Below are 18316 nucleotides of genomic sequence, written 5' to 3' on the forward strand. Positions count from 1 at the left end.
ATGATTTTTCATTTTTCAATGTATTTCTTTAGGGAAAGTTCACCTTCTGTTAAATAATCATCTTTTGGGAAGTCTCAGCTTATACTGACTTTCCTAGAGCACAGTAAAACATCAATACAGAATTTAATTCTTCTTTGATTGGTACCTCTGTCTCTGTCATGCTTATTGAAAGCCTTTAAGAATTTCTGAATTTACACTGAAATCACAGGGAAAAGCTGAAAATTAGATGTAGGAAAAATGAGTGAATGTTTTGAATTCTAAACTGTTGAAATCTAAACTTGTACAGTTGATAATGGTATCCTATCATTGTCTGAATTTAATTTTCTTCTTCCATCACTGTCTTCTGTCACTTTCAGAGCACATACTGTCAATAATTTTGGGAAAAGCTGTGTCAGGTATATACAAAGAGCTATAGAACATAATACCATTACTGAAGTGTTCTGCAGTGCTATTACTTCTTACTATTATTGTTGGTTGGGGGGTATAATGGCTTTTGTATTGCTCCCATTAATTTGGTTACCCTACTTAACATGAAAAATTGTTGTAATTTTTTAATTACTTATTCACATAATGAAAATTCTCACTTACTTTAAACAGCCACTGAATTTACAAGCATATCATCCTTTCTTGTAGTTACAGCATCATCACTGTAAGGATCTGCCCCCTGACTCTGAGAGCAGAACTGTAAACAGAAGAAAAAGCTTCTACTTGATACCATTATACCCTATTGTATTTTTGTTCTTTCATTTAAATTTAAGTATTTGTCATTGTCCAGTGTTCTTCCTCAAAACTTCATAGCTGATACAAGTTTTTTTACTCAGCCATACACATACATTCCAAGCTATATAGCACATATTCCAGCTAATGATCTTAGAGGAGATATACAGCAGAGTGCAGATCACTTTTGTGCTTAACTACATGTAGAACATACTGCTAGTTGTGTCTTGAAGTGTTAATTTTGGGTTGGCTTTTTTTTTTGGAATCATAGTAGAACCTACATGACTCTCAGTATTTTTTTGCCAAAAAGACAAAGATTAACTGACCCACAGTAAAATCAAAACCTCTGTCTAGAAAATTTTAAAGGGAAAACTTATAATAATTTACTTCTACTTCACTCAAGATTTTTTAATCATTCTATGTGTAAATTTTACAGATATGGTGTTCATATTAAATTATGAATGCTGTGGCTTAACTAAATTCTGTGCATATATGGACAAATCCCTAAACTTCAAGCCTTGTCTTCTCAGCTATCCAATCCCCTGAGAAAGCCAATTTTCTTTCATGTCTGAAGAAAAGAAAAATGTACTATTAAAATGCAATTCAGAAGTGATAAAATCTGCAAGTGGAGCAGCCGGCTCACAGCACCTTCGATGTATTCTCTGGGACACTGGGGCCACATTAATTTTTGTGTGTGTGTGATGTCCATCCCATGTGCAAATTAGCATTACAAGTACCCTAATCTGTCTTGTGTGAGGGTGTCCTTTCCCATGGGGATACACATGCTACTATAGCTTTTTATTATTTAAAACTCTGCTAACTCAGGGTTTTTCTTTCACTAACTTTACATGACATTTGTTAGTGGCACGTGATAGGAGAAGTTGATACAGCTGGAAAGATTCTAAAACAATTTCTTGTTGGAAAGAAGGTGGAAAGAAAGAAAAATAATTTAAGAAAACACTCAAACAGTTGCTCATAAATCAGTTAGTCAAAATAAATAATTTTCTGCATCTGTATCAGCTGAGAGACAAGGAAGGATATTTTAATCCTCATCTTTATCAAAATCTTGTTTGCCTAACTCTTATAGGGACTCTGATTCTGAAAAGCTTTCAGCTAGGGGAGGGTTCTAATTAACTGTATGGCAGTTTAAAGTGATGTTTTAGACTTCTGAAGCATGTATTTCTAATTCTACTGAGTAATATTTTTTCCTGCACTTCTAGAATAAAGAATGCATGTTGATTTTTTTCAGAATACCAGCAACGATAAGATTAATTCCAAATGTTTTACTTTATAGTAAAATGTACTTACGTGCTCTCATGACTCTCTTGGAAACTGAAATAGATGGAACTAAGGCACGTTTGTAGGGTGTCTTGCAGATCTTTTCTATATAAGATGTTTTTCACCTTCTTCCATACAGTGTGCTGTGGAACCTACCCAGAAAACCTGTGGCTGTCCATGACAGTTAGGGACATCCATCTGACAACCCCTTCCAGCAGGTAGCTGGAGCTTCACTGCTTGCTGGCACTATGTAAGCAGCAAGTCCATCATCATTATGACCAAAAATGAAAGAATCTGGCTCAAAAAGGTTGCTGATTAGGACATAATTATAACTTAAGAGTAAGGTACACAGTCTGTGAATTCTGAAGAAACAATTTCTCTGTTTTGTGGTTTAGCATTACACGCAAGTTTTTGCTCTTTTAAATGAGATTATGGTTTATTTAGCTTTGGTTTTCAGACATCAAAGGATGCCTGTCTCCATAGGTGGTCTCTATCCTTGTGCATGGGCAGTTCCTGCTCCTGACAGCTGGCACAGGCTGCACTGCCTGCCAAGACCTGAGGTATCAACATGCACATCCCAGCAAAGAGAACCCTGATCATCCTGTACTTCCCACCAGTTGTTAGTGCAGATACAGACAAAGTAATAATCTACTGCTAATGCAAGTGAACCAAGTTAGATCCTTGTGCACAAAGTCTTCATTTTATCCCGTTGAAACTTACTATCTCTTTGCTCCAAGTTTAATCTGAAAGAAGCTGCAGGAGAAATTGCAGTAATCCTCTCACAATACTGAGGGGGAGCATTAAGAAGGTAGTGAAAAATAGCAGGAACATGTGTCCATGTCATCTCCTGCAGCATTGCTATCCATTATTTACATCAATCCTGTGGCGTCTAGAGAAGAGCATAACTGATTTTAAAATATTCTTGAATTTCAGATTTCTGCCGTTTTCGTCATACCATAAAAATGATGAAAAGTATGAGCCATTACTTCATAGGTCAGGCAAATATGGCCAAGAAGCTTATGGAACTAAACATTTCAGAGAAGTGTGTCCTAAGAAGTGGATAGCAGACAAGGTAAGTCACTGCAAAAATCAAGGATTTATTTACTTTTTTAGATTGCTATTTTATTAGAACTAAGTGAATTTCAGTATGATCCAGAGATCATGGAATCCAATGGGATTCTTTCTAGCATATTATAAAATCGCATAGTTAGAGCTGTGATGAGATGTCAGATTTCCTTGACTCTCTGGTAAATCCAGTTTGAGGAAATTCAACACCTTAGGTCCTACAAGATCAGGATTTAAGACCCTGATTAAGTAAAGCTTCAGTTATATGCATTTTGCTAAGTTTCATTCTGTTTGTATTGCCTTTTCTGATTTAAGAGAGGTTGTATATTTACTCTTGCACATTAAGATAAACTTTCAAGAAATTATAGCAAAAACTGATAAAAGTAACACAATACTTTACTGCTTAAATTTTTTGGAAAAATCTTAAAACTAGTGAATAGCTGTTTTTTATTTTAAGATCACCTCATTAAATTGCCTGCTTTGTCAGGAGCATCTCATAAATTTCTGGTTTTGTAGTGTTGCCTGAGGTAATTTTTCTCAGTACATGAGTTTGTGTAGTGTTTTCATTACTTCTATTTGTATTAGCTATCTTAATCACATTAAAATTTCTGAGTACAGAAAAGATAATGGACTTTGGCTCTGTGCTGCACTCTCTATCAATATAGTTAGGGGACTGGAGCATTTTTTGTAGGAGGAGAGGATGAGACAGCTAGAGCAGTTCAGTCTGAAGACAAGAAGGCACAGGGGAGATATTACTAAGGTGCATAAACACCTGATAGAAGTGAAGGAAGAATAGGCAGCCAAACTTCTCTCAGATTCTGTAGCGTGCAGTGACAGGACAAGAGTCAATGAACTCAAGGGAAGCTCATGAAACTCCATCTGAACACAAGAAAACACTTTTGTTTTCCTTCTTTTTCTGTGAGGGTGACAGAGGACAGGCACAGGTTGCCCAAAGAGGTTGTAGAATCTCTGTCCTTGGATATACCCATGGTCTAGGCAACCTGCTCTAGCTGAGCACAGGGGTTGTAGGGGTGATCTCAGGAGATCTCTTCCTACCTAAAAAATTCTGGGATTTTGTAAGATATGATAAATTACTTCCCTGAAATCAGGTTAACCTTTGTAAATATACAGCAAGTTCCAAGGCACCTTAGTTTGAGAAGAAGCATTTTTAAAAGATATTTTCCTCAAAACTTCAAGCTTTAAAAATGAGCTCAGAGTAAAATTTTGGTATTTCAACGTGCATTAATTATATCTCCTTACAAATAAAACATTAACAATCAAACAAAAAGGTCTGAATTTGTCTTTCAAAAGCAATGAGTGGAAGATATGACTGGCTGAAGTCCCACAGCATAAGTATGATATACAGAAAGGACCTAAATGTCTTATTTCTGGTACTTATCTTGTCCTGTAAAGACTTGGTTTTCCAGTTCTTAGCAGTTCTTGCTCAGGCTTAGATGATGATATCAAAAATCTAAGGATATTTATACTGTATATCGTATCACACATATATAAACTATGGGTTTAGCTGAAAAAAACTCACTTTACTTGTGATCTTGGATAATTATCAGCCTAAATCTCTGGAGGTGAATAGCTGTATACATTAACCCAACATGACACAGAGCCTTCCAACCCCAATTCTAAATCAATATGAAGCTTCCATTAGGAGCCGCTTACCCCAACAGAGAGATAAGAGGTGAAAAGGGCCATTTATGACATATCTACTGCTTTAATGGGTCATTATCATCAGGAAAAAAAAACAAAAAGAACCACAAAACCTTAAGCTCCTCACTGCAATTTAATGGAAAAAGGCCTGTAGGCAGGTGTGAGGTCATAATTTCATAACTGTTAAATTTGATAGAACTCTGTCACTTTCTCATTTCTAAGCTCTATGAAAACTTTGAATATAGCAGTGCTATGAACAAAATTATCCTGCTCTAATAAATCACAAGACTAAAGGGTGTGTAACAAAATATTAGAAAAAAAAAATCAGATTTTTGCTTAATAGTTTGTCTGCTGAGCACAACCCTCCTTTGAGTCGCCCATGAGGTTGTATCTCTGTGGATGCAACTTCTATTACAACATGAATGGCTGATAACACTGCCATGATCTCAACTGAGTTTCTGACAGTCTTATGCTAAACAAATTCAGTGTACTGTTGCTGGTAAGACTGTGTAAGTCCTTTCAAGGAGTCAGGTCAGTGGATCAGTGACCCCTCTGAGCTGCTGAGGTATTATTTGATGTTAGCTGATACTAGCTGGCTTTTTTTCATATTATGTATAAAAAAGTTTCCTTGTGTGTGTGTGCACGAGTATGTCCTAGTCGTATTTTCCTGAGGTTTTCATATGTTTATTACTATGCAATTTAATTCAAGTCACAAAAAGATTAGTATGTAAATTATATAATTACTTTAGAAGCAAAATGAACAACAATGAAAAATATTACCTTGTTACATTTCTTCTGGAAAATGAAAGGGTATTAGCATAGACTTCCTCTAAACATAATAATTACCATATCTATGTGAGGAAAAGTTAATAGTTCGTTTTTCATCTAGTTATAATCTGAAAATTTTTATCTCACTCTGTTTACATTTCAAAGAAGTTTGAGTTAAGGGAAAAAGTGTTCTGTTCTAATTCTTCATTATAAACAAACAAGGAAGGGAAATACTATACCTTTAGTGAAACTGAACCTAGTCAGTTTGCTCAGTAAATCAGTATAAAACATAAAAATGCTTACACATTTTACATTATATATCTGAATACATTGGAATGCCTTTGATAGAATTTATGTGAGAAGTTTCAATATAAAAAATTTACTAGTCACTAGGAATTTAATATACAATGATAGGTTCCAATGTAGATGGACAGTCAAGGGATCAAATACACTAACTATAGCCTTTCAGCTGTCAAAACACTCACATATGTTCATATTTGCTGAGGCAGAAATGATAGCTTACAGTCTTTAATCTGTATTGGAATTAGTTTGCATATGCATTTTAGAAAACTGACTTTAATGACAGCATTTAATGTTTTCTTATTCGTAAAATTCAGGAAGTGATAGTTTAAGATGTTCCATTCTGATAGAATCTTCCCTCTGATGCCTTATTATAGGTGAATTACTGTACAACTGAACCACGGTTTCATTATTTGCACAGGCATTTTGGCCCTAAACAGGATTTTATTATCTACAACGCATAAAAATACCCAGGACTGCAAAGAATCAATTTAGAGAACCTAAGCATATTGCACAGAACATAAAGTTGACCTTTACCGTCTACAGCTTTTGGAATGGAGTGGGATGTGGAACACATCGTAGGTTTAATGTGGCACAACGCTGTCTGCAGAAACTTGGGTGGGACTGTGACTGCCTGCCCATTGCACCCAATGATTGAATCTGCTGTCACCAGCATCCTGATAATAATGAACATTCAGCTTAACGACCGTGATTATGATTATCATAATTGATGTGCAAGTGCAGTGTGTGGGGATCATTACAGCTGAACTGTACAGCAGAGAAACATGCCTTAGTTATAGATAATTTTACTTTTATGCATTGATTGAGATAAAATATGCCTTTCAAGTTCAACGGGCCAGCTTGATATAATTTTAGTAAGATTTCTACATGTATGAATTGATGTTCATGAGCTTCCTGCAAAACAGTCATTCTAGCTGTTTGTTTTGAGTTGTTTCATTCCATTAATAATGGGAAATAATTAAATAATTAGATGTTGTCTAGTGGAAATCACTTATAGAGTACTGCCAGTGTTAATCAAATATCAACATCAAATAATTATGATTATCATGGCCTTGCCTGGGCTAAGAAAAATAGCCCTTCTGATTCACCACCAACACAATTCTACTTTTGGTGGAGCAGTAGAAATAGGGCTGTGGTCAACCCTGCTGGCATTTTCACACTGTACTGTGTAGCCATTAGAGCAGGCAATAGTTGTTCCATCTATAAATCATATCACTTCCATCTTTGTCACCAGAGGCAGAGAATTACAGGCTCAGATTCAGCCAGTGTAGATAAAGGCACAATTAACAGCTTCAGTCGATTTTGTTGAGCAGTGATTGCCTTCAACTGCGATTGCACGAAGTTGCAGAAGTAGTTAATTAAATCATGACACATATAACAGATAAACACAAATATGAGTGTATATTTCAAGCCAGAGTTTATATAAAGAATGTTACATTATAAGTATAATGAAAAATATATAGTTCCATTGCTTTACACCAGGCATAAATTTGGCTCTTTGTCCAAGAACTGACAGATTTTCAATCTGGGTTAATAGAGAAAACAGATGATGGAAAAAATTCTTGTAGAGAGGGAAAGTGATTTTTTCTGTTTGAAAATTAGTTTTATCTCTTGTAGGGCCACCACATACAACAGTCATGGCTAGTGGATGATGTCATTATGAGGCAGAATTTTTGATACACTATTTGTGCTTTCCCATCCCTGACTATACTGAAATTTACTTAAATTCCACCCCAACTCCATTTTTGTAACGTTCTAGTGATTTGACTTTAGAATAGGTATAATCTGTGTGAAGCTTTAATTTTTTTCTTGCTCAGACTGTGACTTCATTTTTGTTAAACAATTTGATTGTTTTCATTTTAATTGGGAAAAAAGATTATCCAAGAACATTTTTTAGTACAGTGTAATACTGGCTAATGAACGTGCATCTGAACTGTCAGCTTTATTACCTTTTAAAACTTTAAAGGCCATATTTACCAGTGTGCTTTGTGACAGAAGTTACTAATGTGCATGAGAAGAGCTAGCACATATTTTGAATATCAGATTCCTAGTTCCCCAATCCAAAGTCAGTGTGTTCTCGCAGGCAATGCAGAGCTTACACAATGTGGCAGCCAGAAGGGAATTATTAGACGAGCTGTAAGGGTTTGCTTGTTCCAGCACCGGTTTCCTCATGAGCCATGTCAGGGATAATAAGGGCTGTTGCCAAAGTGGGATGCAGTCCAGCGATCCCCGGCCAATGACGTGGCTCCTGTATGGTTATTACTGCTGGCATGACTTGATGTATCTACTCGGATGCTTCAAATGGACCCTTAGTTTGAGTTATCAACTATCTGCTTCCAACAAAGCACTGCTTTCTCTCACTTTTTTTGCTATCCTGAGTCCTGCATCAAACCAAATCATTTAAATCCAAGGATCTGCTCCTACAATACATCCTGTACTATTCACAAAAACTCTGTTTTTTGTACCCTGCAACACATATTTTCTGCTCTCAGAAGAACCAGTTGGAATCAGAATGCTGCTGCATCTTCACATGAAAATCAACCAGAGTGATTCCCTGCCTCCACACAGGGTGATTCCCACAGCAGCATTACTCTTCAGAGCTATGAGCTCCTTGGAGCTCAGGTGTTTGGCTACCTGGTTAGACAGTACAGAAAAAGAGCAATGTTGCCCAATTTAATATCACAGAACAACTTAATAAGCAGGTGGTCTCTGAAACTGGGTAACAAAAAGTATCTTTAAGTCACTTTTGCAACTTCTACTTCTGATCTCTTTCTCTATTTTTCAGTAAATGTCATAATGTACTGTAGCGAAGGAAAGGTATTAAGGAAAGCAGGAGTGTGCCACGTCCAAAAAATGGGAACGCCAAACATTACCTCTCATTCACAGGACTAGAATGAAATATCTCTTATTATAAGATGCACCCATTCAGTCTTCCAGGAAAGCAAATGACAATTCCAACTATTGACAATTTTTAATGATCTTTCTGGGTTCTTTATGACTGTGTCTTAATTACAGCAATACACTTTGTTATGAAGATCGCTTTCAGTGCTCCCACTGGAAAGGTTCTTGAGCTGTATATTGTTTCCTTTGAGAAATCCTTAAGATCACCACTGTTGAGTTGCCTTGGAAAAATGCTATGCTTGATATACGATTATTGAGGATTATTAAACATAAGTGAGATTTCAAATTATTTTCTTAGTTGTAGAAAGAGGGTAAACACCATGAAGCAAATTAAAAAACATGCAAAATGTATCCTTGGCTACTGTTTATCTAAGTGGAGAAAAGAATCTGTGGATAACTAGAAGGCTGAAAAAACTTTCTAGTGGAGGTTAGTGATGAGTTACAGGGTCTGATTTTGAAGGAATGCTACAAAGTAATGTCTGAGAAGAGTCAAACTATTCAATTATTTGCATAAGAAGAGATACTGTCACCACTACTCAAATCAAATCCATTCTAGTGGTTATTTGTAAGGGTTTGTGGGCAACTAGTTGAATATTTTATAAAACCTGATTTTCAGGTCTGTAATTTCTCAGCGGGAAAATGCAGTCCCTTGATGATGATCCAAGGCTTTGAAGAATAAATTGATTCGAAAGAGAAAATTAGATGGCACTTATTATACTGTCTAACTAGCAATCCCGTGTCATTTGTCTGCTGGATGATAAATGTCTTGCTTTGCCTATCTTCCTCATTTAATAATGTAACTTGCATCTTAGTGGTATAGAAGAAAACCTTGCTTTTTTAGTAAGAGTTAACTTTAACCAGTATTTCTCTGAGGGAGATGTATATATGTTTAAGCTTTCTAAATAATGCCCATTGTACACATTGCTTAAACATTTTAAAGCATCTTATTTAATCAGAAACACTTTCAAAATAGAGTATCTTGCCCAATTTCTTCAGTACATGCTTAGAGTACATTACAGTAACTTGTGGCACAGTTTTAAATTGGAAAAAAAATCAGTTAATCTAGAAACAGTAGATACTAGTAGATCAGTAGATACAGAGTTACACCTAATTTATTTTGTTTATGTTAGTTTTAGGCATTGACTATTTTGATATGATTTTCTTTGTTGGAATTCAAAATCCATACACTAAACCAGGAAATCCCTGGCCTTGCCTAGTCAGTTTTGGATAGGCTATTCAGTATTCTTGGAATTAAGTAGAATTTTTTATATGTATGTCAAACATAATGTATTTCAACTCAATTCAATTTGCCACAATATTGAATTAAAAAGGCTATATTTCGAAGTCACTTGAAATTCTTTATGGAACTTATCTGCAAAAGCAAGCTACTTACTATTTGATAATACTCACCAAGACCTTGTTTGTGCTTGTTAAATAGAGTTGAAATCAAAGTAACCGAAAGCTTTTCACAATCCTCTGAGAATTACATGGGCCATACAACTGTTGAAACCTGCAGGTTTGAGAGCTGGTCCTGAGCCCTAGCATACTTGAGATATATCCATGGAGTTAGGCTAATTGGCATCAGGTAAGGATCTGGCCCGTAATGAATATCAGCAATATGTAAATACATGCCATTCAGACAGAATGTTCTAGGAAAAATGGTGTTACCTATTTTCTCAGAAAAATAGACTTTTTTAATCTCGTCTTTAAATGTGCATTGCTGGTGAGTTTGCAAAATTGAGGTCTAAGATCAGAGACACATATTTTGATGACTTTCTTGCAACAGATACACTTAGAACTACAGACTTGTATCTTGAAATGATGTCTGAGATAGAGATTTTGTTACACTGACTCATTATGATTGTATAGTTTTATAATTTAAATGCTAATAATACCTATAGGTGTTCTGGAAGAATTTTAAGATATTATGCCAGGTATGAGCCCAAGTTGAAAGAAAGGCTGTAAGTTTGGGGGGTTTTTTGTTTGTTTTGATGCTCTCTCCAGAGAGCAAATGTACATTATTCTCAGAGCTTCATTGCAGAAAAATTAATTTCAGAGAAACTTACATTCCTTGAATAGGAAAAACCTCAGTAAAAGCTTTGTGCAGTTATGTTGGAGTGAATGAGACATGGAAAGTAGTACAGACTGCTTGTTGTCTTAATGGTTTGACATAAGTTTCTATTACTTCTTTCTTTAAAATTTATATTATGAATCAATTCTGAACTCATTTGACCCATTTTAAATCACGTTATGATATTCACTTTGGAATACAGTACACTGTTTATTCATTTAATGCAATGAAGAGCTGGTCTCAACATGCCCTTTACAAACTCAGGATAAAAGGATGTTCCACCATGATATACTATATTATTTCTTCTCTTACAGTTTTTGTTGATCTCAGCATAATACTTTAGAGAAACTGAAAGGCATATCCACATAAGGAGTGTTTTTATGAGTAGCTGTATTGCCATGTGTTAATGTTCTAGAATAAAAGGTATGGAATTATTCAGGACTAACCTTTGCACTTCAAATTCAGACTTCACTTCCATATAAATAACTTTACAAGCTTTGATGAGTTAATGTATAGTGGTAACCACACCTCAGGTAGAGGGGATAGGGTATAAAGACTGAAGCACACAGTACCAGTTTCACAACTCTATTGGTTTTGTTTCTCATAACGAGACTATTTGAGAAGGAATTTACATTTTGACTGCAATAATAGGAACTAATAACATTCCTGGCTTGTAGCTTTGAGACATGTCAGGATTTCTCACCTGTAGTCATATGAAGGAATGGCAGCATATGTGGTAAGTGCTTATCATTGCCAACCAAACACCCTGCTCTTTTAAAGAATAACTTGTTAGGTATGAGAGTCTCAAACGCAGGGGGGGAAAAAGGAAAAAGAGAAACAATAAAACATTGCACATTAACAGACTTTGTACACTAATGCAAAGCTGCTTGATTGAGCAGTGTAGTGTCAACCATGTCTTTCTTCTAATGCTAAAAGTAATGCACATAGACAGAGTGACAATCAGAGTACAGCCTCCCATCAGCTGTAATTAATCTTTTAGTTAACAGAGACTAGAAAAGCTTCTCATCAGCCTCTTCTGAAGTCTGAGGCACCCTGTTTTTTGATGTTTGCATTCTGAGTAAAATTGTCCCCACCAGTTCTAACAAATTGAAACACCAGGCTAATTATGGCAGCTAATGAAGTGTGTGGAATGGTCACAGCTTGTCGTGAAACTGTTCCTTCAGCTCAGATTAGAGTTTCATCAATCACTTTTTTAAACTGATCCAGAATTGCTTCTGCCCAGTGCTTGGCATTTTTAATGCTGTTTCTGTAATTGGTTTTTTCCCCAAAGCTTAGGCTATTTTTTGAAATATTACATTCTCAGGACAGGACTTACAAACTCCAGTTTATAAAAAAACATTTCATTATTGCCTCTATCAGCTGATCAAGTGCTAGAAAGCTAATAAAAGAAGCAGAAATATAAAATTTGATATATTGTTTTTAATCCAGCTAAAGGTAGCAATAAAGCATATACACATATATGTATAGTAATCATTATTACTGTGGGCTGGATGTACACTGCAATCTCATGAGACATGGTTTGTGGGCTGGATGGTTTAAATCCCACTGAAAGACCTAAATGAAATGAATGACTTCGTCTTAGTTTATTTCCTAGTGGATTGTGGTCTTCCATATATCACTCAAAGAGTTTGATATGATTTGTAGTTTTTGCAGATGCCCAAGCCTTTGGCAAAAGGAAGACCAAAATGTGTTGCTATTTAAAGAATTTCCACACTTCAGTTCAAATCTGAAGTCCTCAGAGAAGTATGGGAAACTTTACAGTATAACTTGTATTGCTACTACACTGTCAATGAATAAATTAGCATATAAAACATTGTAAAAATTCCCAGTTCCTCTTCATTTATAAGATATAATCATACTCAGCTATACATTGAAAGTTCTGTATAGACATTAAAGGTGTAGATGTTAAAGTCTCAGGCTAAATTCTTTCCTCAATGTGGCCAACAGAGTGTTGAATTTAGTTCAGAAGTTGTCCAACTGAAAAATGAAATAAACTTTTGCTTATGGACTACCATAGAATATTGCAGCACAAGTTGTTGCATTTAGTATATACATAACATGTATTCATATCAGAGCCAATGCAGCATGGTTTTAGTTTTTGAATTAGTCAGCAATCTATTTTTAAAATTTGTGCTAGTACATGTAATCCATATAATTTTTCTGAACAGTGTTGAATCTGAAACAATGTTTGGCTATAAATACCAGCTGTTCTTTTCCCCAAAGCTTCTAATCAGCAGGTTTGTCAGAACTGACTTTGTGCCAATGCCAAAACAAATCTGTGGCACCTGAGTGAGTAATCACTGTAGCTGAAGCTATTCCTGTACTGTATCGAAGAACTGGCAGATTTACACAGAAGAAAAAGTGCCATTGAAAACATGACATATAAAGAAGATATGTTATCATGTATGCGTAAAGACAGAAAAATAGCAATAGGTATTAGTCTAAAAGCTTTTGTTCCTTTTTTATTGATAATTGAGAACACTTGTAAACACTGAATGGGAGATGAGTAGTTTCTCTAGTGTTAGCCCCATCTGCAAAGTAAGCTGCCTGCAAAATTAGAAAATATTCCTGTTTGATCATTTTTGTCTCTTCTGAAGGTAGCATATATTTCTGGCAGAGGAAAGCTGGTTTTCTCTTTAGCTTTCATCAGTGCCAGGGGACATTGCTGACTCATGTTTAGCCAGCTGCCCACAAGGACCACCAGGTCCTCCTCTGCAGAGCTGCTGCCCAGCCCGTCAGTCTCCAGCCTGCTTTGCTTCTGGGGCGAATCTTTGCCATTCCTCCAGCCTGTCTGCATCACTCTGAGTGATAGCCCCTGAGTGTCTCCATGGTACCCATTACTTTGGTGTTCTCCAGGAACCTGAGCAGAGTGCCTTCCATCTCCACCTCCAGGTCTCTAAGGAAGATACTAAGATAGGCCCCAAGACAGCCTGTGAGGAAATATGTTGGTACCCAGGTTCCAGTTAGACGAGAAGCCATTCATTGCTACCTTTTGAACCTGAGACTCCAGGCAGCTATTACATCTATTAGTCTGCACATCTAGACTATAATTTACCAACTTGGTTGAAAGGATTCTCTGGGACATTGTGTTGAAAGCCTTGTTAAAGCTCAGCCAGACAGCAGCATCCACAGTTCTCCTTTGATCTATGTATCTAGTCATTTCATCACAAAAAGCAACCAGGTTAGAAAGTGTCATCCAGAACCATGTGAAACCAGATGATATCTAACTGGAGTACTGGTTTTGCTGCATATCAGAAGCCAAATAAGATAAAAAATATTTTCACTTGAGGATTTAAACTCCGATTTTTTCCTCCTTGACTCCTGGTGGCAAGATTTTGGCAACTTAGAGAGACTTGCAACTTGATCTTGGCAGGTTAAACATTTTCTGGCTTTAGTCTTGCAGGTTAAAAGTGGTTCTGAGCTTGTCTTGGCAGTGAGCACTTGGCACTGGCTTATTTTCAGCTGGAAAGAGAATGTGGTAGTTGAACAGATTAGACAATGAAGGGGCAGCTTACAAATGGCATAAGTCAGGATGTTTATCCCTAGGTGCAGTAGTTTCTCATGCAAATCCTGTTGCTAGCAGAGTGTGTGTGATGGGCGGGACAAGAAGTTGGTTTAAAAATACAAGCACTGTGGTAAAAATATGTCCTTTATTTTTTTCATCAGATGCTTTTTAAGTCTGTGTTTTTCTGTACACAGGAATGCAGTGTTAGGCATAGTTCCACCTCAGATTTAATAACTTCTTTAAAGGGTTGTATATTTCTCATTAGAGTGTTTTCATTCTTGACAATGTTATTTATACATCTTAAATAGATTAAGATGAACTCCTACTCCCCTCTTCAAAAATATTTGGTTAAAATACACTCTAAGAGGTAGGCATTTGCATGACAATAGCAAATAAACATCTCTTGGGATTCTGAATACTTACTGAACTATTTCAACTGCACATTTGTTTTTTAGCCCAGATTCAGTAAAGTTCAAGGGTATCCAAGTATGAAATAGCTTGCGGAGAAATTCACATTGGTTTCTTAATTTAATTTACTTGTAAAAAAAAGGCTACATAGTTGAAAAAATAGAGTATTATCTTTGGCAATTTTGGTTCATATACAGACATTCAGAATAGAATTTGGGTGATGTTTCATAACATTGCCTAAAGTATGGTACAGCATGCACTGTAACTTTGTGTGGCAAACTGTACTTGTAATATTGATACCAACTCTGAACAGGTCTAAAAATACCTGAAAAGTGTCTACATCAGGGTGACTTATTCTTCTTCGGTAGATGAGCTTTACACACATAAAGAAATTAATTAACTGAACAGTTACTTATAAGGGAGAATGTATTTCTTCCTAAAGCATTGCAAAGCTAGTCCATGTTTGAGAGGAAGGACCAGACAGTGCCTGGCTTGCAGATCATTAATAAATGGAATAAATGAATGTAGAGGTTACAGCTGGGAATTCCACCCTTCCTTCCCCTTGGGCAACAACAATGACTGCAGGGTACTAAGTAAATGTAACAAATGCAAATTTGGACCACAAATCTTCATTGCTGGTTATATTACACATGACAGAAAGGATAGCCTAGTTTCAGATCCCAGGTTAATTTTACAGAGGCAACACTTACAGGAAAAAGTAATTTACTAGACCAAATCCTTGCCCTTTTTTTTCCCTTTGTCCTTACTTGCACAAAACTTCCATCAAAGCCCAGAGATAATTTGCCTTTGCTTGTGAGAAAGGACAGTAAGGGTTGACACATTTGTAATCCTTAATGAACACAGCGATCACAGAATATCTTACTAGTTTAGGAATAGTTGTGCTTACCTTGTACAATGGCTCAAACTATTGCATTCTGAAGAGCAACATTATTTTCTGTCATGTCATAGCTTCATTTGTGCAGCTATGAAAGGGGATACACTTTTGTTCCTTTGTCCAAACTGCTACTAACCATGCAGGAGCTAAAATAGGCTCTTTTCAAGCCTAGAACTACCTTGCACAGGTGATGACAAGTGGTTTTAGAACTTGATTTTTGTCAGTTGTCTCCAACTATCTCCAAAACACAAATTAGCACAATTTAGCTGCTGAGCTATGAAAGGAAACTTCAGTGAGCACAGATTAGTAGCAGAACACTTCTCCAAATACTACAGAAAGGGAGGAATGGAGTTATAATTTCCATGTTAGGCTGTCCCAGGGGAGCACACATCGCTGTGCTGCTCATACTTGACACATCACACAGAAAATATCTAAAACTATGTGATTATCAAGTCAGTGCTTTTTCAAACTCATAAGCCATCATTAGAAATCTTTCGTAACTTCTAGCAAGCTCTGTTTGAGTTTGGTTTCCTCATTTTTAATTCATAAAAGATAAAACATGTAAGAGTCAGTGATAGTTATAAATATCCATGAAAAATTAAGTGTAAAAATAATGAAATGTTTGTTACATAAATTAAGTAACAATTAATGTTTTCTCTTTCTGTTTGGAAGATAGGATATTAAAATAGTGTTGTTAAATTTCCTACTGTGAACATAATTTCCTGATTCTTTTCTACAACACATTATCATAATGTCAATAAAAGACTAAAACTAACAAATAGAAAGAAACTTGCCTGATGTATGCGTAACACAGAAGGTTATAAAGTTGTCTTTTATGATGGCTGTACAATATAATTTTATTTTAAGATCTAATAGCAAGTTGCTTCAAAGGGTAAGACTTACAAAGTCATTAAAGCAAGTAGAAAATTGCCTTCTACCATAGTCACCCAGTCTTTTTAAATCAAAGAGTTTTATTGTTGGTGGTGATGCTTGCATTTGCAGGAGGTAATTGGGGAATGAGTTAGACATCACACTCAGAGTCCTCAAGCTTGTCAACAAGAACCATAAAATTCACTTGAAAAAAAGAAAAGTCAGTTTAGAAGGCAAATTGCAGAGAATAGAGGGAAACAGAATCATAATGTTTTGACCTCTGCTGTGTCTATCCACAATATGGAGAAGCTACTAAAATATCCTGTGCTTCCATGAAAACTTTATTGCTCCTACCAGAAAGAACAAAATGTAGAGGTTTTCAAATGGGTAGCAGTAGTAGACAGTTGAAGGAGGAGGTACATGTTGGTTCCTTCTCCTCCTCTGCATTGTGCTGGTCAGCTGAATAGAGAAAGGTGCAATTCTACCCCCTTCATCACAGCAGTGGTCCCTTGTCAGCTGTGGGGCAGGGAACTCTGATTAGGCATGCTTTTCCCTGGAAGTCAATACTTCTGTGCTGACACAATGAGATCCAGTCCCTGAGGCATGATCCAGGCTTTTGTTATTATCTCTTATGGGCTGGTTGACCCAATTGGTTTACACATTAGCTTTTCAATTTTATAGCCTTAAGTCATGGAAGACCTCTTCCTAGGTGTTGGTTTTTTTCTCCACAGCAGAAAGTAAAATTGGCAGTCTGTGCCCACCAGCCACAAAAACAGAGTTATGCCAAACAACTGTGTCCTGAACTTTATGGCTAATTAGCTGTTGAAGCTGTGCCCAAGAAATAGGTTCTGTTGCCCATGGGAAGAAGTGTGAAGCCACTATTAATGTCCCAGCTCATATCTCTTAGTAAGTCTTATGAGCAGTGCTGCTTAAAGAGACTAAATGTACAACAGGGAATTAAAAATTATAGTACCCCTTTCACTGACTGAAATATTGTAAACTTGTTACACTGGGGCCAGGATTGGTGTCAATGTACTTTGTGTGAAAAGTGCAATAGAAGCATTAGTATTTGACAGCCCTGGTTGAAATAAGTGAAATTAATGGAGCTCTTTTCATATACGACAAGGCCATGGCACCCCTTTCATGCTGCTTACAGACAGAGAAAAGTCAATACTTTTTTATTACTTGATGCTGACCTACATTTTGCACTACAAGTGCCAGGCCCACTAATTGGTTTCAGTTGTGAGAAAAGTTTGCCCCAAAGAAACACTGGAGCAGATAAATCAATCTTTTTTAGGGTAGCTTAGTAGGTTTTGAGCACTTGAAATGACATTTGTGTTGTATTGACAGAATGGGTTGTTACACTCATTTTGTCATGTCAGAAGGCCCTGTACTAGTTGGAAGTATTGTTAACCAGTATTGATAAATTTGCTGAGAATAAAAGTTAGCTGGATCAACATTTTACTTGTCTAAAAGCTTGCTGTTTCTGGTTTGCTTCCTTGTTAGAGACTTCTGTGGCTATTAAAAGGTCAGGAGGCTTACTATGACAGCTCAATTTAAGACTCTAATTTCACTATTACAAGCATTAGGATCATAGGAAACACTTAAATATGACCACTTAGTGTTAAACAGGTGGGGTTGTGGAGTATAGCTCTACAGTGACACTTGGCAGTACTGCCTGGTTTCCAAAGGAGTTGTGCATGTGGGATGTTTCCTGGCTTTGTGGGAAAGCTAGATTGCTCAGTGGCTTACCCTACACTAAGACCGTACCTGCTGCAGGGACATATGTGCAGAATTTCCCACTGCATCCTCTAAAGTCTGGGTGTCCACCTGT

The 18316-nt window shown here is 36.4% G+C and overlaps 1 protein-coding gene across 1 annotated transcript in view; it reads left to right on the top strand.

Annotated features, from left to right (window-relative positions):
- SPATA17 (spermatogenesis associated 17) overlaps positions 1 to 18316 on the top strand; it is an 88259-nt gene that overhangs the window by 62896 nt on the left and 7047 nt on the right. The window contains 1 exon segment of the mRNA XM_008630340.2: positions 2929 to 3067. Within this exon segment, the coding sequence (XP_008628562.2) occupies positions 2929 to 3067 (139 nt within the window).

This window comes from Corvus brachyrhynchos, unplaced genomic scaffold (genome assembly GCF_000691975.1).
Source record: "Corvus brachyrhynchos isolate BGI_N302 unplaced genomic scaffold, ASM69197v1 scaffold101, whole genome shotgun sequence".
In the NCBI taxonomy this organism is placed as follows: domain Eukaryota; kingdom Metazoa; phylum Chordata; class Aves; order Passeriformes; family Corvidae; genus Corvus; species Corvus brachyrhynchos.